Here is a 17,311-nt window from a genome sequence, read left to right as displayed (position 1 = left end):
TTAGATCTACATTTTAAGTGAAACAATGATTAAAATAAAAAACATTGCATAGAATAATTCCTGTTTATATTTTTCCCTCCAAGTTACTCCAGCTTCTTTAGCCTAATCTATAAATTACAACCTGAAGGTTAATGTCATCAGTGATTTTTTTTTTTGAATATACTGAAAGGGCAGTACAATGTTACAAATATGAAGGTATAATGCTTTTCTAAGAGAAATAGTTAAAAAGATTTAAACTTTGAATAAAACTTAAAATATAGTACTTAAGTATGCTGACATGGGAAAAACTAAAGGCAAGTTGATAGGTTCAGAAACGCATCATTTGGAGAAACTTGCCTTATAACTGAATGGGGACTCTCTTTGTGTCTTTAAAAATAAAAAATCAAAGAGCTCCTTGTATACTAAATTGAAGTGAAGTCTACATCCTTGTATAATCATGGAAAAAAAAATCAATTCCTAAATGTGCCAATCTTTTCTTTCGAAAGGACCCTCATTTTTATAAGATTAAGTATGAAAGCTTATTTGATGCTAATATTTATGTAAAAAAAGGAAAAAGACGCTGATCTATGGTTGATGAAAGCCTCACCTGAGCAATTGATTCTTTTTCCAAATGAGCTCGAGATCCACATGCAATAGCCATTTGATCCTGAGGAAAAAAGCAATGAAATAATTTTTCCATATTTAAGTATCATTCATAGAAATATTTATTTTCAACATGAATATCTTTTTAGAAACTGATTTTTTTTTTAAAGTAACATTAGTTGCGGAGGGTACAACTCAGTGGTAGCACACATGCCTAGCATGCACAAGGTCCTGGGTTCAATCCCCAGTACCTCCATTAAAAAAATTAATAAATAAAAAAACCTAATTACCCCCAATAAATAAAATTAAATATTTATATATTAAAAAAATAAAAGATAAAGATCTATACTAATAAAATATAATTAAAACAATAAAGTAACATTAAATATTTTTAAAGGTTTATTGAGGAGTTCAGAATATGTACACCTTAAAGAAGTATAACTGTATTTACTAAGATGACACTATTCAGGGCTAAATATATGGGGCATGTATTATTTCAAAATTCACATATTTAAATAATTTTTCTAATTAAAATATTGTATCAAAATAATTATAAGAAAAATTAGTAATATTAGAAAAGGATTATCTGTAGACAGTATGATTTTACATATAATTATTACATTCTGGAAAATCCAAGAATATCAACTGAAAGACTACTACAAACAATAAGAGAATGTAAAAAGATGAGAGGGCACAAGATGAATAGATATATAATATTTCAGCCTTCATATGTACAAGTAATAATCAGAAGATATCTTTTATATATTTCTGTATTTATAACATCAATAAAAAAGAGAAATCTATAAATAAACTTTACAAGATATATGGTAAGATCTAAGTAAAGGGAACATGTAAATGTAACCAAGGGAAACAAAAGAATCAGGGCATACTGTGACCACGGACAAGAGGATGCAACGGCATGACTGAAAAGTCAGTGCTCCCCAGCTAATCTTCAAAGTTAAGGCCATACCAACGGACATATCAAGATAACTTTTCATTGATTTAGATAAGCTGATCTGGAATATTGGGGGGAAAAAAGAACCAAGAAGAGCCAAGCAAATTCTAAAAGTGAAGAAGGACTAGCTCCAGAGGATTTAAAAATATATTATAAAGCTGTAACAATTAAAACTAAGGTACTAGAATGTAAATAGATAAATCTATGGATCAGAATGGAAAGGCCGGGGGGAGGGTATAGTTCAAGTGGTAGAGCGCATGCTTAGCATACACAAGGTTCTGGGTTCAATCCCCTGTACCTCCTCTAAAATAAATAAATAAATAACACATCCCTCCCCCCCCAAAAAGAATGGAAAGGCCAGAAACACACACACACAAAACATATGGGTACTTAAGAGTATGATAAAGATGACATTTTAAATCAGTGGAAAAAAGATGCTGTGGTCTATTTGGTAGCCATTTGGAAATCATATTAAATGGACCTGAGGCAAATGCTAACTAGGACATACTCCAGATATATCAGATTTAAGTGTAAAATATCAGAAGTAAGTCTTAAGTGATCCCAAAGACAGCACAAATACACAAAACCCAGAATACATGAATTTGACAATAAAATTTTAAAAAATTGTGTGGCACAGCAAAAATCCAACCATATTAAAAATTAAAAAACAAATAAATTAGGGACAAAAAATGGTAATTTATACTACAGACAAAAGGCCAATTTTCAAAATGCAGAAAGTGCTCCTACAAATTACTAAGAAAAGTACTACCCAACTCAGTCGGAAAAGAGTGGTAAAGTCTTTTAACAGAGTTCACAAAAGGAGGAAGTGAAAATAGCTCTTTAACAACTGAAAAAATCCTTACCTCAGTAACGCTTAGCAATGCAAATCAAACCTATCAGTTTTTCCCATATACGCACTCTATATGCACAGCAATTTGAAAACTGTTACAATTACAAATACACATACAATTTGGCCCAGCAATTCCACAACTAGGAATTCTTCCCATAATAAACCTGCATGTGTGTAAAAAACATTCATGGACAGTTGATCACTTGACTACTGTCTGAAGCAGCAAAAGGGACTAGCTATGAAGCTGTGCGTGAGGAAGCACTCTGATGTACACATAAGGCTCAATCTCCCAGATAAATTGTTAAATGGAAACAACAGAACAGTGGACAGTGTGTTACAATTTGCATTTTTCAAATAAAGAGTATATATATATATACATATATATATATCTTCTAGATGGAGATACAAGAAATGGATAACACTGTTCCTTCTGGGAGTAATTAGGCAAATACTAACTAGGACATACTCCAGATACATCAGATTTAAGTGTAGAATGGGACTGAGAAATGAGGGGCAGAACTAGGTTCATTGTATCCGTTCTTAGACCAACCATCTGAATTTTGAACCATTCATCAAAATAAAATTAAAATGTGTTAATTGTAAAGAAATTGGCAAGCATATAAATTTACATACATAATACAACTATTATAGAGAGGAAAGTCATGTAAATCTCACTGCCTAAAAGCAGCCACTGTTAACATTTTGTATATCGTGTTCTTTTTGCCTCTGCATTTAAAAAAATCATAACTGAAATTTATCCATGTATATCATGCTCTTTTTCATTTAAAGTAATCTGAAAATTTATTATATTCAGGTTTGTTGTTTTTGAGCTTTTGGTTGTGGGTATTTTCAAACATACACAAGAGTAGAGAATGTAAGAACATGAAGTCCACGTACCCACCATCTGGCCTCAACACATGGCCAACTGCCAACCTCACTTCCTCCAAAGCCTTTTACTACCACCCTACCCATCTGGGGATTATTTTGAAACAAATTCTAGGCAATACCAGTATCACACCTAAAACATTAAAAACAAATCCTTAACACCATCAGATATACAGTCAGTTTTCAAATTTGCCCAATTATCTCATAAACATTTTCAGTTTGCTTAAATCAAGTGCCAAATAAAATTTCTCCAATTTGATTGGTATTTCTTTTATCCCTGGGTTCCTCTTATTCCTTTTAAATTTTTTTCCTGTAATTTATTTGTTGAGGAAACCATGTAATTTGTCCTGTAGAGTTTGTTAGATTTTGGATTTTGCTGATTGCACCCCCCAGTGACATTTAACATGTTCCTCTGTCCTCTGTATTTCCTGTAAACTGGCTGTTTGAGTTAGAGGCTTGATAAAATTCAGGTTTATTTTTCAAGAACTTGTCATAGAAGTTGCATGTCTTTCTTTTCTGTGTGTCAATTGTAAGGGCAGTATAATATTTCACCATATAGGTTAACAATACTTTCACCATTTACCTACGTGTTGACTGTTTCTAATTTCATTTTATTATAAAGATGTCTAACAGAACATCTTTGAATGTAAAACTCTAACTGTATTTTGGATTTCTTCCTTTGAGAAAGTCATACAACTGGAATACTAAAAGTATAAATGTTTTTAATGTATATGGGCCAAATTATTATTTAAATTAATTCCCACTGAGTATGATATTTTACTATTTCATCTATTGTTCTTGCCAGTTCTGATTATTTTCATTTAAATTTGTGAATTTGATAAGGGGAAAATATAACCACATATGATCTAATGTGTTTAAATAAAAAGGTAAACTTTTGGGGAGTTTTTATTAACTATCGACATTTTCTTTTGGAAATTACCTGTTATATACTTCGCTTACTATTTAATTTGGTAAGAATACTTTCTTCCCTTCTTTTTCTGGCAGAGGTATTTTGCTCAGGAAGGGAGAGAACAGTTTTCTTAAAGAAGAATCACATAAAAAGTTCAATTGTAAAATGCAAATAAGCTTTAACTTTGAATCCAAAAAGAGCAGAAACATTACTGAGCAAAAGGGCAAAAAAAATCCTTCTACCTTTCAGACACTGAGTAGAGTTAAAATGTCATTTAACTAAACTAAAAACAAATTAAAAAAACGCAGATGCTTTCCTTTTAAAATCTCCTTTTCTTTCAGCATGAGTCTCTAAAAGCTTTTAAGAGAGTTTTGTGTATCTGTCATTCTGATACAAGATAATAATCTCATTATCAGATGGACTTCATCTAAACAGCTCTTAAAGTAGTCAGTTATTCTTCAGGAATAAAGGATATTCTTGTTTTAAAAACTGCCCATATTAGAAAATGTATGTAGACATGGAGTCTCTTTCTTCTAAGCTCTTCCAGACAATAGCTGAATTTCTTACGGCTTTTTTAAAAAGAGTATTTTAGTTACTATGACAGCTGGCTTATAAAAGCAGTAAAAAGTGGTACTGTAATATATTCTAGAAAGAAATGCTTCAGCAGAATCTCTCTCTCTCCTAGTACTGCTTCAGTTTTCTCACAACTCACTGGAGAGAAGAAATAGACTAGAAAAATTACAGAAATCCAATTTATATTAACAATTATAAAAAAGTAACATCAGAATTAGTTCTGAAAATCAAGCACAAAGACTAATGTTAATAATCATAAGCTATTGAGTGCCAAACACACGCTAACACTGGACAGACATTTCAACGATTTTAATCATTACCTCAGGATTATGAACTTGGGCTCAGTGTCCTTATGTCATAGACGAGGAAAATGAGCTGGATGGATTAACTTGCCCAAGTTCACATGGGATTTGAATCTAGATCTATTTGAACTTCACATCCAAAGTTAAGAAATATACTGAAATGGAAATGGAACTCCAACAGACAAAACTGACTCCACATGAGGTAGATACAGGAAAAAAAGTTGAAACAGTATAGAAATTAGTTAAATGAAAGTCAGATAGTAAAATTAGTCATATTCACCCAGTATGAGCAGAAATGAAAAACTTGCTATATGAAGCAAACTAGTGAGTTAAGGAAAAGTTTTATTTATTAAAAAAAAATGTTTTGATTAAAAAAATTCTTTCCCTCCCCTCTTTTTGTGCAAAAGCAATATGAGTTCATTGTTAAAAATAAATGAGAAAATTAATCTAAAAATACAAATTTGAAAAGAGATCCATAGTTCCACCATCCAGAGACAACTGATGTTAACATTTTACTTTATAGATAAATATATCTGGATACTGGAGATTGAACCCAGGGTCTTGTGCAGATGTTTAAAATTTGCTTTTTTCATTTAATAATGTATAATGAAGAACCATCCTATATAATGACTTTAACCAGTGTAACTTAGTACTGCACATTTTAGATTGTTTCTAGCTTTTTCCTCTCATTAAAAAACACCACTATATAAAAAAACAAATAAGCAAAAATCTTTGAAAATTTATTTTTATATACATTCTTAATTTTCTTAAGAAAAATTTTCTCAAATCTGGGCCAATGGATATGTATTGCTGGGTCAATGGATGTAAATTATTTAAGGCTTTTGATTCATATTTCTAACTTGTTCTAAAAAAAAAATACTATATCAATCTGCTCAGACTCAACAGATAAATTTGGCAACACTCATTCTTTTTCTCTTTTATTTGATGAAAGGTGCTTTGTTACTTCCCTGCCTTTTAAATTAAAAGTATTTTCTCCTGACAATCATGAGGATATTAAATTTACAAAAATTTCTGTGGTTAGGAAGAATTGTGGTTGTTAAGACCAAGGTTTGAATCTTCTAGAAAAGGGGTAATAAATACGGCCTGTGGGCCAAAGTCAGTCTGCTGCCTGTTTTTGAATGGCTAGTGAGCCAAAAGTGGTTTTTAAAAGATTGTTAAAAAAAGAAGAATGCTGCAACGAAACCATATATGGTCCACAGAACCTAAAATATTTACAGCCAGACCTCAGAGATATCACGGGTTCGGTTCAGACCACAATAAAGCAAGAATTGCAATGAAGTGAGTCACACAAATGTTTTTGGTTTCCCAGTGGATATAAAAGTTAAGTTTACACTGTGGACTACTATGACACTGTAGTCTGTTAAGTGTGCAGTAGAATTATGTCTATGTTTTATTTATTTATTAAAAAAATTTTGGGGGGGGAGGAGGTAATTAGGTTTATTTATTTATTTTTAGAGGAGATACTGGAGATTGAACCCAGGACCTTGTGCATGCTAAGCATATGCTCTAAAGCTTGAGCTATACCCTCCCCCCAATAGCATTATGTCTAAAAATATAATGTGCATACCTTAATTAAAAAATAATGCTGTTATGCTGTACACCAGAAACTGATACATCGTAAACTGATTATACTTCAATAAAAAAAAATATATATATAAAAATAATGCTGTTGGAAAATGGTACTGATAAGACGTGCTGAAGGCAGGGTTGCCACAAACATTCAGTTTGTAAAAAATGCAGTATCTGAGTAGCGCAGCAAGGCAAAATGCCCTAAAATGAGGAATGCCTGTATTCTCTGGCCCTTTACGGAAAGAGTCTGCTGTTCCCTGTCTAAGAGAGATGCACTTTCCAACTAGGTTTGCTGGCACTAAACAAACACTTGCTCTGATAGGCAGCCCTTGCCCTTCGAAGGTCTGGGAAACACACTTTGTGATCTGCTGAGACAGACTCTTATGGAAATTTTATTATATACAATCTACCTCTTTTTATGTTTTTTAAGACTGCCTTTTAAATTTTCGCATTCTCCTTTGTTAGATTTTCACAAAGATCTCGGCAAAACGCTTGTGTAACTCCCTGGTCTATAAAATAAACAATCTGGGAAGTGAAGGGATCCCTTTTGGAAGCTTGGTTATCCACCTACGTACCGCGAGGGTGAAACAAATATACCAGGTTCTTAGACCTGCCCACATGGTCCACAGAAAAGGCAAGCAGTAAGTGGCATGTTCTTCTGTTCTAGGAACAAGCAAGCCACGCATACACATAGGAAATGTTGGTGTACCAAAACTTCACTTGGCCAAGGAGTCAAAGGAACATCTTGGGTCATTAGTTAGCAATCACTGCAGATTGAATTGTGTGTGTGGTTAATATCTGTTTCCTATAGTTTTTCTTAATGTAATTTTACTCGACATCTCTTTCATATCCATTACATTTAATTATCTGTGACCTTAAAAGCCTAAAAGCCAAGCTTGTTGAAAGTATGTCTAAATGAGAATTTAAGGTACAAGTCATGCCTGAGGAATTACTCTCTGATTATGGAGCATAGACATCTTGTCACCTGTTTCCCTGTTTAGGGACTTCTTTTATTCTATGTCAAGTAGTTAAGCCACTGAACAAGTGATCATCACATATTTTGTTTGATTACATAAAATCAAGCATATTTTTTTAACAAGAGGTAGAATAACTACTGGTTAGGAAATCGAAAAGCTGGGAGAAAATCTCTGCACATTAAAATAATACAAATAAAATATTTGGAATCAGATGTAAATCCCTATTGCATTTGTTTGTCATACAAAGCTCTAATTAAATTATACACATTTAGTTCAGAACCTTAAAAGAATAATTATTTTCAGAAATGTCAAGCAACTTTATTAAGTTCATCCAGCAAGAATAATCAGACGAGAACATGTGACCTGGTGACTCTAAGAAGAGATGGCAAGTGAGAAGCACAGTGACCCTTGAGCAACACAGGTTTGAACTGGGCTGGTGCAGGGAGGTGTGGGGTAGGCGCCCCTAACCCCCTCCTTGTTCAAGGGGCAGCTGTGATAAAGGATTTCTTATTGTTGCAGTTAAAAATAAAATCAGCTGTGAAGAAAGAAAACAACAGAAGCCACTGAAGAACACGCTGGAGAGCCTGGCAAACCAATGCTGTTTGTAAAGGACATTTAAGGCAGCTACCGCCATCTAGTGAGTCAGCCATGTAGTCATTACAGGACTTGACTACTCTGAAACCCATGTTCCTGTTTCATTATTTTCAGAACTATTCAAGTCACTTTTCATTAGGGCTGAAGGGAATATATGTCAGGCATGCTTATCCAATTTGTGGCTTAAATGAATTGAGAAGAGAAGAGCAACTGCATTAAAGGCAGAAGAAGAATCTACATCTTGAGAAGCGGAAACAGAACATGCTGATGTGTAACAGGGATGAATTAAGAGCACACTTCCATTCCTAAACAGGACAAAGCAAAGGAAACACAGGAACAGAAATAACAGCTGGACCAGTATAAGGATGGGAGACAAGGCTCAGTGGCAATACTCAGAGGGAACAAAGTGATGTTGTAACCAGATCCTCACCAGCTTCAGTGGAAAACTGACCAAGGATGATAAGAAATGTGCTGTTTTAAAACTGAAATAACTACTGACAGCCCAAAGTAGAGAAGACACATGGAAAACAGCTTTCACTCTGAAGGGTTGTCACAAAGAAGTAGAAATAGACTGTTTTGTGCAGATACAAAAAATAGAACCAACCAAAGGGGCTGATTAAAAGGAGACAGATTTGCATTTACTGTAAAGAGGGGCTTTATAACTGAGTTGGGAAGGATGAGAAGATTCCTTTTAATGTCTCTCTGCAAGTTAGGGGCAGAGGGTAAGTTTTCTGAGCACAACACCGAGTGTGCATAAGCTTTGTCAGAATTGGGAGTCCTAATTCAAAAATAATTCTCACTGGGTTGACTCAGAGACTACGGATTTTGGAACTTTAACTACTTATCAATTATCTTTCTTTTTCCACCTCTTCCGAATAGTGCTATATCATGCATATTGATAAAAAAATTTTTAATAAATTGAGTTCAAGTTAATTCAAGTAAGTTGTGATACCCTTAAATAATCAGGCATGTCGTGAGGTACCCAGAACAGGCTGTGAATTAACAGCTTAGTCATGATCATATACTTGAGTTCTTCAAATCTCAACATTTCTAGTAACAGTGCAGTACACTGGATTATGATAAGGAACAAAAAGATGACATCAGAACTCCTGTCCTCTTTGGAGTAGTACACCGGCTACCAGATTCACTAGAGGAAGGTGCAGAGTTTTTTTCCTGTTTATAGTTTGTCTGACCCTCTAACTTTGCCCCCACTGTAGAATTACATAAAGTCAGCTGCTAGCAACCTCACATCTTCCAGTCTCTCTCCCACTCTTAGGTCCCCATGCTAGAGAAATAATGCAAGAGAAACACTAATCAAGTCTCTGTGGGTTCTCTGGGGACAGAACCAGGAAATCAAAGCCAAGAACTTCACCAGCGGCATTTTTCTTTTAGCTTACCATGACTTACTAAGAGGTGGAAGAAAAACTTTTTTAGTAAGAGTGAACACATCACATATCCAATAATAATGTCATATATGACATAAGGAAGCCCTGTCCAACAGAACTTTCTAGGATTTTGGAAATGTTCTACATCTGTCTTAGCCAATAAGGTAGCTACCAGTCACAAGTTTTTGCAATGTGACCAGTGAGACCAAAACTTTTACTTAGTTTTAATTAGTTTGAATAACCACATGTGGCTAGTAGCTACTCCTTGAATAGTGCAGGTGAAAGGGGTATTTCCAGAACTAATTCTTTTAAGAATTACATTAGTTAATTTATTTAGTATCTTTAAAAGAAAGGAGTGGGTGATAGCAGGGGGAAAACAGTATTTCGCAAACTATGAAGTTAAATAGATATTTTTTTCTAGAAAGAGGAATATGAGGTGAATTTTGAAAATTACTAAATTTTCTGTGTTTTTGGAGGTTTTGCTTTAATGGGTTTTACATGTGTTTTTGAATGAATAGGGATTATTTTAACAAATTTATAATAATAATGATCAGATCTAAAACAGGAGTACTTCATTCATGGATAGTCCTATTTATTGATCTTATTTTGGCCCTCAGTTTGTTTCCTTAGTTCTGTCATTTCTCTTGTTATCACTCTGCTGTTTTTCATCTCACGTTCAAATGCTTTTGTTGCCAAACTCTTATTTTCATTAAATGTTATTTCTTTAGCAAAAATACTTTTGTGTAATTTTAACCTTTTCCTTGGATTACATTGGCGGCTGGGGGTGGTGGGGCAGGGGGAGTACCCGAGAGCTCTGTGCAGCTTTGCGGGGTTACTTTGGTTCCTTGCTGTTGTGGGGTTTTGTTGTGTCCCATACAAGGGCAGGTACGCTCCTCAGAGGAATGGATCTAATCACATGGACCTGTGACCAACTCAAACCCAGCTGGAAGCCCTGACAATGGTGAGTCCTAGCAATTTCTGCTTCTGCTGAAATTCTGGGATATTCTAGGTGATGGTAGGTAGGTGTATTGTTTGCTGTTGTCCATGGCTGTTAACTCATTCTCTCAGTCTGATTCTTTCCAGATTGGGAGTATTTGGTAAAAAGCTCAGAATTTGGTAAACTCATCTTCTTTCTATAAATGGCTTTTAAAAAGTGGGAATGGCACCAGGATTTTCTTTCTTTCCTAACTTCCACTTTTTTTTTTAAATGTTGATACTGGCTTTATTCATAATTGCCAAATGGTAGAAAACAGTCCAAATGTCTTTCAACAGTTGAATGGATAAAGAAGCTGTGGTACACCCATACAAGGGAATACTACTTAGCAAGTAAGAGGGACAAATTAGTCATATACACAGCAACATGGATGAATCTCAAATGCATTATGCTGAGTGAAAGTAACCTCCAGTTTCTGAAGCTACAGCATGAACTTGCACATAATCTTTTTTGAATGGTTGCTGCTTGTATTTTGTTTTTCTTTGTTTCATCAAAAACAAGGTCCTGTGATCCAGTTTCATTTCACATCTTAACCTGGAAGTCTCTGTCTAGGCTTTTAAATAAAAGCCTTAGCTGAATATGCATGATAAATATTAAAACTCTGGTACAAGTAAAGCAATTTAAAGTTGAAAGAGATGGACAGAGAGAATATTAAATAAGTAATTGTCAAGTGACTCTCAGAAAATGAGTGAATGTTTATAATGAAATGATTAGTTCTTCTGTGGGACTGTGTACAGGAATTTCACAGCAAAAAAAAAAAAAAATCCCCCAATATTTTACCTTATAGATAAACACCATTTAAATTTTACTTCAAACCCCCTCTACTCCTGATTAAGTATCATTCACACTGTATTCTTATACTCACAGGCCAGGGCTGTAGATCATTCAGTCCCTTTTCTAATTTCTCAACATCTGGAAACTTTGTGGCCCCATCAGCATCTGCCATAAGGATCTTTTCTCCCCGAGAACTGAATATACCCTGTATTTAAAAATTTCAATGAAAAGAAAGTTGCTTAAAATTAAAGTTAAATTCGGTGGCATTTCAATTTATTCTGCTTTATTTAAAATATCTAAGAATGAAATAATGAGATGTGAAATGGCAAAAGGAGGCCACAGATCACTGGAAACAAATTACATTGACAGGATCTTTCCAAATGTATCTAATGTCTATTTCGTGATTTTAAAAACTCTGTGAGGTGATACAACTAACACCTTGGAAAATACCAAGATAAGAAAATAGATTTTTGACAAATTAAAGATATTCTGCATCAGTAAGAATAAAAATGTAAAATACCTATCATAAATGTTGTATCTGTATTGTACACGTAGTCATGGTGCTTCAAAGGAATCAGGAGCTACTTGGAGCAGCAATATGAAGAACATATTGATGGAGAGATTGAACAAATACAGTATATGCAGCTTTGCTGTGAAATGCATTATAACATGATAGGTTTTTAGTATTCTTTATTATGGAATCGAAAATATTTTAAATTAATTGTTAAATAAAGAAATGCAGAATGTCACTAAGATTCCGGAAGTATGGATAAGATATATTCAAATACTATTTTGTTATTTGAGGCATCTGACATTTAGAAAAATTATGCCACTCAATTTGAATTGATCGGTCTTTTGGGCAAAATGTGAGTGTCAGTAGTAAAAGTCTAAAAGACTCCACCTGATGTCCATGATCTGAACCCACCTAACCCTCTGGCCCATCTCTCCAGTCAAGCTCTATGGACCATTAGCAGCTCCTTTGCTGTGCCTTTGTTCATTTCCTTCTCCACAAGCTCCCTGTGCTGACTTTCACCTGGACAATCCCTAATCCTACTTGAAGACTCCATTCAGAACTTAGCTCCTGTAGGAGGTCTTTGCTGCTCCTCCCAGATGGAGGTGGTGCCCCACATTCTGCACATGCTTCTCCTGGAGCATTTCCAACACTAGTGAGCTGTGATATCCTGAGGGCAGGACAGGTATCTTCCATTTCAGTGTGTCTAACGAAGTCCCTGGCATGCAGTGGGCATTCACATGTTAGCTGAGTAAATGAACGAAAGGATGGATTTAAAGCCCACGATGAATACTGCATCAATCCTATTTTCTTCCTCTCCTTTCTGCATATCCTGTGACCCAGTCAGAGCAAACTCACTGTTTCTAGTACATATCCTGAGAGTTCCTACTTCTGTCTTTTCCTGCTTCGCTGACTGGCATGCTTTTCTTTCAAATCTTTCTCCCTACAGGATCTGAGCAGTGAAGAGCATGGATTTCAGGGTTAAATTAACCCAGTCCAAACCTTGACTTAATCTCTGTGTGACCATGAGTAAGTCACTTATCTAAGCCTCAATTCCCTCATTTATATGATCAAAATAATAGGACTTCACTCACTGAGATGATGTGAGGAGGTTTCAATGTGATAATTATGTTCAAGTAGTACACTTATGGCCCAGCTCAAAATATTCAGCCAGCGCTCACCATCGTTGGAAGTCTGGCTTCAGCAACATTTCCTCATGTGTCCGAGGCTGCCAGTTACCCACCAATACCCATTCTTTCCTTCTTCCTTACTAATGGAATCCTGATTTGGTTGTGAATGAAAATGTTAGAAAAAACATTTCTCAGCCTTCCTTGGAAACAGGGGAGGCCCCGTGATGCTCTTCTGGCCAATGAGATTTAAGTCAATCATTGGGCGGAGCTTCAGGGAAGGCTCCTTTAAAGGAGCAAACCAGGGAGCACACATCTACCTTCTGCCCTTACCCCTCCTGTCCGGAGGGTGGAGGCACCGTGCGTGCAGGGCGGGCAGGAGCCAGAGGGAGTGAGGTAGGAGCCTGGATTCCTGATGACACAGAGGGGCTGCTGAACTGCCTGCATCTAGACTTGTTAAGGGGGGCAAAATAAATCAGTTAATCCCTAAGTCATCCAAGGCACTAGTGTTTGCATTTTCTTTCACACGTCTTGACTTCTGATCTTTCTTTCAGCGTATTTGATTCCTACCTGATGTGCCTTAGCTGAAAGTAACCTCTTCTTTCCTGGAATTTCCACTGCACATCATCGGTGCCTCTCTCTCAAGTACAATCACTGTTAGTATTAGACTGTAAATTGCATCAGGACAGACCTGTGTCAGATTTAGCTTAATACATGCTACGATGCTTTGCACAGTGCCCTCATGCAGGTAAAACTCAGTACACAAAAGCATTTTATGAACAAAAAATCATATAATCTTATTATTTGGTGACTATGTCAAAGACACAAGACAGATGGCAACATTTTAAGCTTTAAGATATACGTATTTTCCTGAATCACCCAGTACATTAAGATACAGCATGATATTTTTGATTTTATCACATACATACATATATGCATGAAGTTATTTTTAAAAGCAATTTGTCACTAACTTGGAAGGCTGGTATTCGACTAGCCAGGTGTAGAATTCACGTGTACTATAATCTGCAAAAGAGGTTATTCAAAATATCTTTATATTTTAGATAAAAATGCTGAAACCATGCCTTACCATCCTAATAGCACCGCCTTTCCCCCGATTCTTCACCAGCGTTATCACTCGTACTTTGTCACTTCCATGTTTCTGACAATATTTAAAAGCCACCTGTCAAATTAGATGAAAGCAGAATAAAATTAATTCGAATTCCAAGATGGTAATACAAACTGGGTTTCTGATTTTGGCTTAAACACCACCACTCTAGTTCTCTCTCCTCGGGACTAGATGACACACAGCGCACATGCTGGTGGCCCAGAGGAGTTGAATTCCTGGTGGCAAGCTCTGTCACTGACCTACTAAGTTGAGTCACAATTCACTTTGCTGCAGGGGGAACACTGGAACAGGCAGTAGCCGTCTCTTACTCTCGACTCCTCTGCCTAAGCCAGTGAGCTGCTAGGAAAAATTAAAATAAAACCCATGCACTGACTGACTGGTACAGATTTGTGACTATGTGCCCAGTGATATTTAATGACTTGTTTTACTTGTCAGCAATCGACCTTCTTCCCCAGAGAAGCTGTCTGTAACCATTTCCCCCAAATCTCTCTCAAATTCCTCGCTCTCAGCAGAGAACCACGCCATGACTTGTCCTCTTCTGAACCTTCCATCTCTTCCTCTCTGCTGGCTCCTCAGCCTCAAACGTGCTCAAAACTCCAGCATCCTAGAATTTTTCCTTTCACTTCACTATTATCTTAAGCGACTGCTATTACTCTTTGATTTATTGTCAAGTCATGAAACGGTGATCTATACTTGCTGTCTACATCTTCATCACTCATCTGGTCTTCAAGCCCCTGGAGTGTGGCTCCTGCCCTTTGCTTTTCCACATGTCCTTCTATAAAACCTCTTCATCCACAGCACCCTCGCCTTCTGACGCTTTCCACAGGCGGCTGTCAAGTTATTCTCATCTGGTGTTTGCACTCCTGTCAGGCCGGCTTGAGATTCAACTTAAACACGGTTTCTTCTTCCTAGCTTCCATGCTCATCCTGACCTTCTCCCATGAAAAAGGAGAGTGTAATTCTAATAATTATGTGTTCCTAAGGCACTTTCCTATTCAACTGTGACTTCACTCATCTGTACACCTTCCCTGTGGGAGCTCAAGACTCCAGCACACTAAAAACTTTCCTTTGATGTCACTATTATCTTAAAATGTCATCATTTCTCTTTGATTTATAATCAAAGTCATGAAACAGTGATCTATATTTGCCTAGTTACAACTTTTCATCACTCATTTAGTAATGAACTACAGACCCTCCCCACTAGGCTGTGAATTACTTAAAGGCAAAGATTAATATTTCTAGTGCTTGACACACAGCCTGGGGTTGATTAATCTCAGTGAAGAAAGGCAGGTGTTGTCCTTTGTACTTGCTCCTGCTACAGGACTGTGGTGGGCATCATTAGCTGTCTATCCAGCAAACAATACCTCCTTCCTTGCTCTTTTGGCCCCAGTCTGCATAGTGACAGTGAGTGCAGTCCCAGGAGATGAATCATGATTGGTCCAAATCCTCTCTGCCAAGTACTTTCCCAGCCCCTCTTGCAGGCATGGGTGGCCACGTCAGCAAGTTCTGGCTCATGGACTCTACGGGAGGTCTGCTGGAGGGTGGGAGCTTCTGGCAAAGATTTTTATTCCTGGTCAAAAAAGGAGAGAGGCACACAAAGATAATTCTTAATGCCCTGGCTGTCTCTGACTGCTCCGGAATCAGCGGTATTTGGGGCGGTGGCCCATTCTGTGATGAAGGAGTGCATTGGAACTGAAAAGTGGATGAAGCCACCTGATGCTGTCCAAATGCTGAAACGCTGATGTCCAGACCTCCTGGTACAGAGATAATTAGACGCCTTTTATTACCTAGGCTCCCCTCATGAGACACTTCCTAAATGACAAAAGTACTGAACACATCCGTGCTCGATGATGTATCTGGTGTCTCCAGTATTAGATGTGAACTCCTTGAAGGCAGAGACCGGTCTCCATCTTTGTATTTCAGCACGAGCCCTAGCCCTTGACTCATACTGATGGTTCAAGAAATGTCTGTTCAGACAACATTCACTTGAGTTGCAGATGTTCGTCCTGGGTGGCAGAAAGCTTCACAGTCATCACAAGACTCCAAAGCCAGGAAGATAAAGTCACTGGGTGAGCAGCTGAGTGAGCCAAAAGATACCTGACCAGATGAGGATGAAGGCTTCTTCTAAAGGGGATGGAAGAAAGCAATCACTGTGGAAGCCCCCTGCTCGGGGACATGGCACTGACGCTTCAGTGTGCCCCGCAGAACACGGCAGCAGCTGTCACCTGCTCACCATGTGTGAACTCAGTTCACACGCAGTGCTTACCTTTCTGGTGTCTTATATTATCTGAGGATACAATAAACAATACTCCCTTAGACTGCACTCTGGCACACGTTTTGCCTCCTTAGTTTAAAGCTCCTTAGGAACAAGTACTGTAAGGTTTTTGTCATATCCCTTGGAGACAGGAAGACAATAAACACTCAGCTTAGAGGAGACGCGTTTCTTTTTCCTTCCTAAAACAGATCCCACCAACACTTTCTGGCCTCTATACCTTTGTTTACACTATTTTTTTTCCAATCTGAATATACTATCTTCCATGTTCCTAGTCATAATCACCCTTAAAGGGTTAGTTCAAAAGTGAATTCTCTTTCTCTCACATTTTTATTAGCATTTTATCTTTGGCTCTATTTTTATCTGCATTACAGAAACTGGAGCCAAGCTGCCTGACTGTCCTGGAAGCCCCTTACATAATGGGGCAGGCTCGTGTACTTGCAGGGGCCAGCCAGTGTCTAGCACGTCCTGCACAACTGGTATTAACAAAAATCATTACTGATGAATAAGCAAGTGAACAGATGTTTCTCTGTACATTTATTTTAAGGTCTATTATGTTACCATTTAACAAAAATATTAACAGCACCATAAAGGAATCTTTTATTATAGAAACATGAATGTCAAAGAAAATGTGAAACAATCTTACTAATAAAAACACTTAGAGGTTCAGAGAATGATTTATCAGGACCAAAAACACCTAGAAGTTCAGAGAATGACTTATCAGGGCCATTGAGAAGATTTAATACATAATCAAGTATCAGTGCACCTGGACCTGGCAGTTACGGGCCTGAGAATGCAGGAAGGACAGGGGGGTAATACCTTAAGACACTGTCACCTCCCGTGGGTCAATCTAGATGGCAGTGTGGAGGACACCAAAAGACATACCCAACACCCAGGGCCCAACA

At 36.8% G+C, this 17,311-nt stretch overlaps 1 protein-coding gene across 2 annotated transcripts in view; it reads right to left on the bottom strand.

The window, feature by feature from the left end:
• Nucleotides 1–17,311, bottom strand: part of ALG5 (ALG5 dolichyl-phosphate beta-glucosyltransferase) — a 37,143-nt gene that overhangs the window by 13,223 nt on the left and 6,609 nt on the right. For both annotated transcript variants that reach the window (XM_032496286.1, XM_032496285.1), the window contains 3 exons: nucleotides 14,097–14,189; nucleotides 11,463–11,576; nucleotides 587–646 (listed from right to left, as the gene is read on the bottom strand). In XM_032496286.1, coding sequence (XP_032352177.1) covers nucleotides 587–646; nucleotides 11,463–11,576; nucleotides 14,097–14,189 — 267 coding nt within the window. The remainder of the gene's footprint in view (nucleotides 1–586; nucleotides 647–11,462; nucleotides 11,577–14,096; nucleotides 14,190–17,311) is intronic.

The sequence above is a fragment of the Camelus ferus genome, chromosome 14 (genome assembly GCF_009834535.1).
Source record: "Camelus ferus isolate YT-003-E chromosome 14, BCGSAC_Cfer_1.0, whole genome shotgun sequence".
NCBI classification, from domain to species: Eukaryota; Metazoa; Chordata; class Mammalia; order Artiodactyla; family Camelidae; genus Camelus; species Camelus ferus.
Note: the sequence above shows the minus strand (reverse complement) of the source record. Positions and strands in the feature narration are given on the sequence as shown.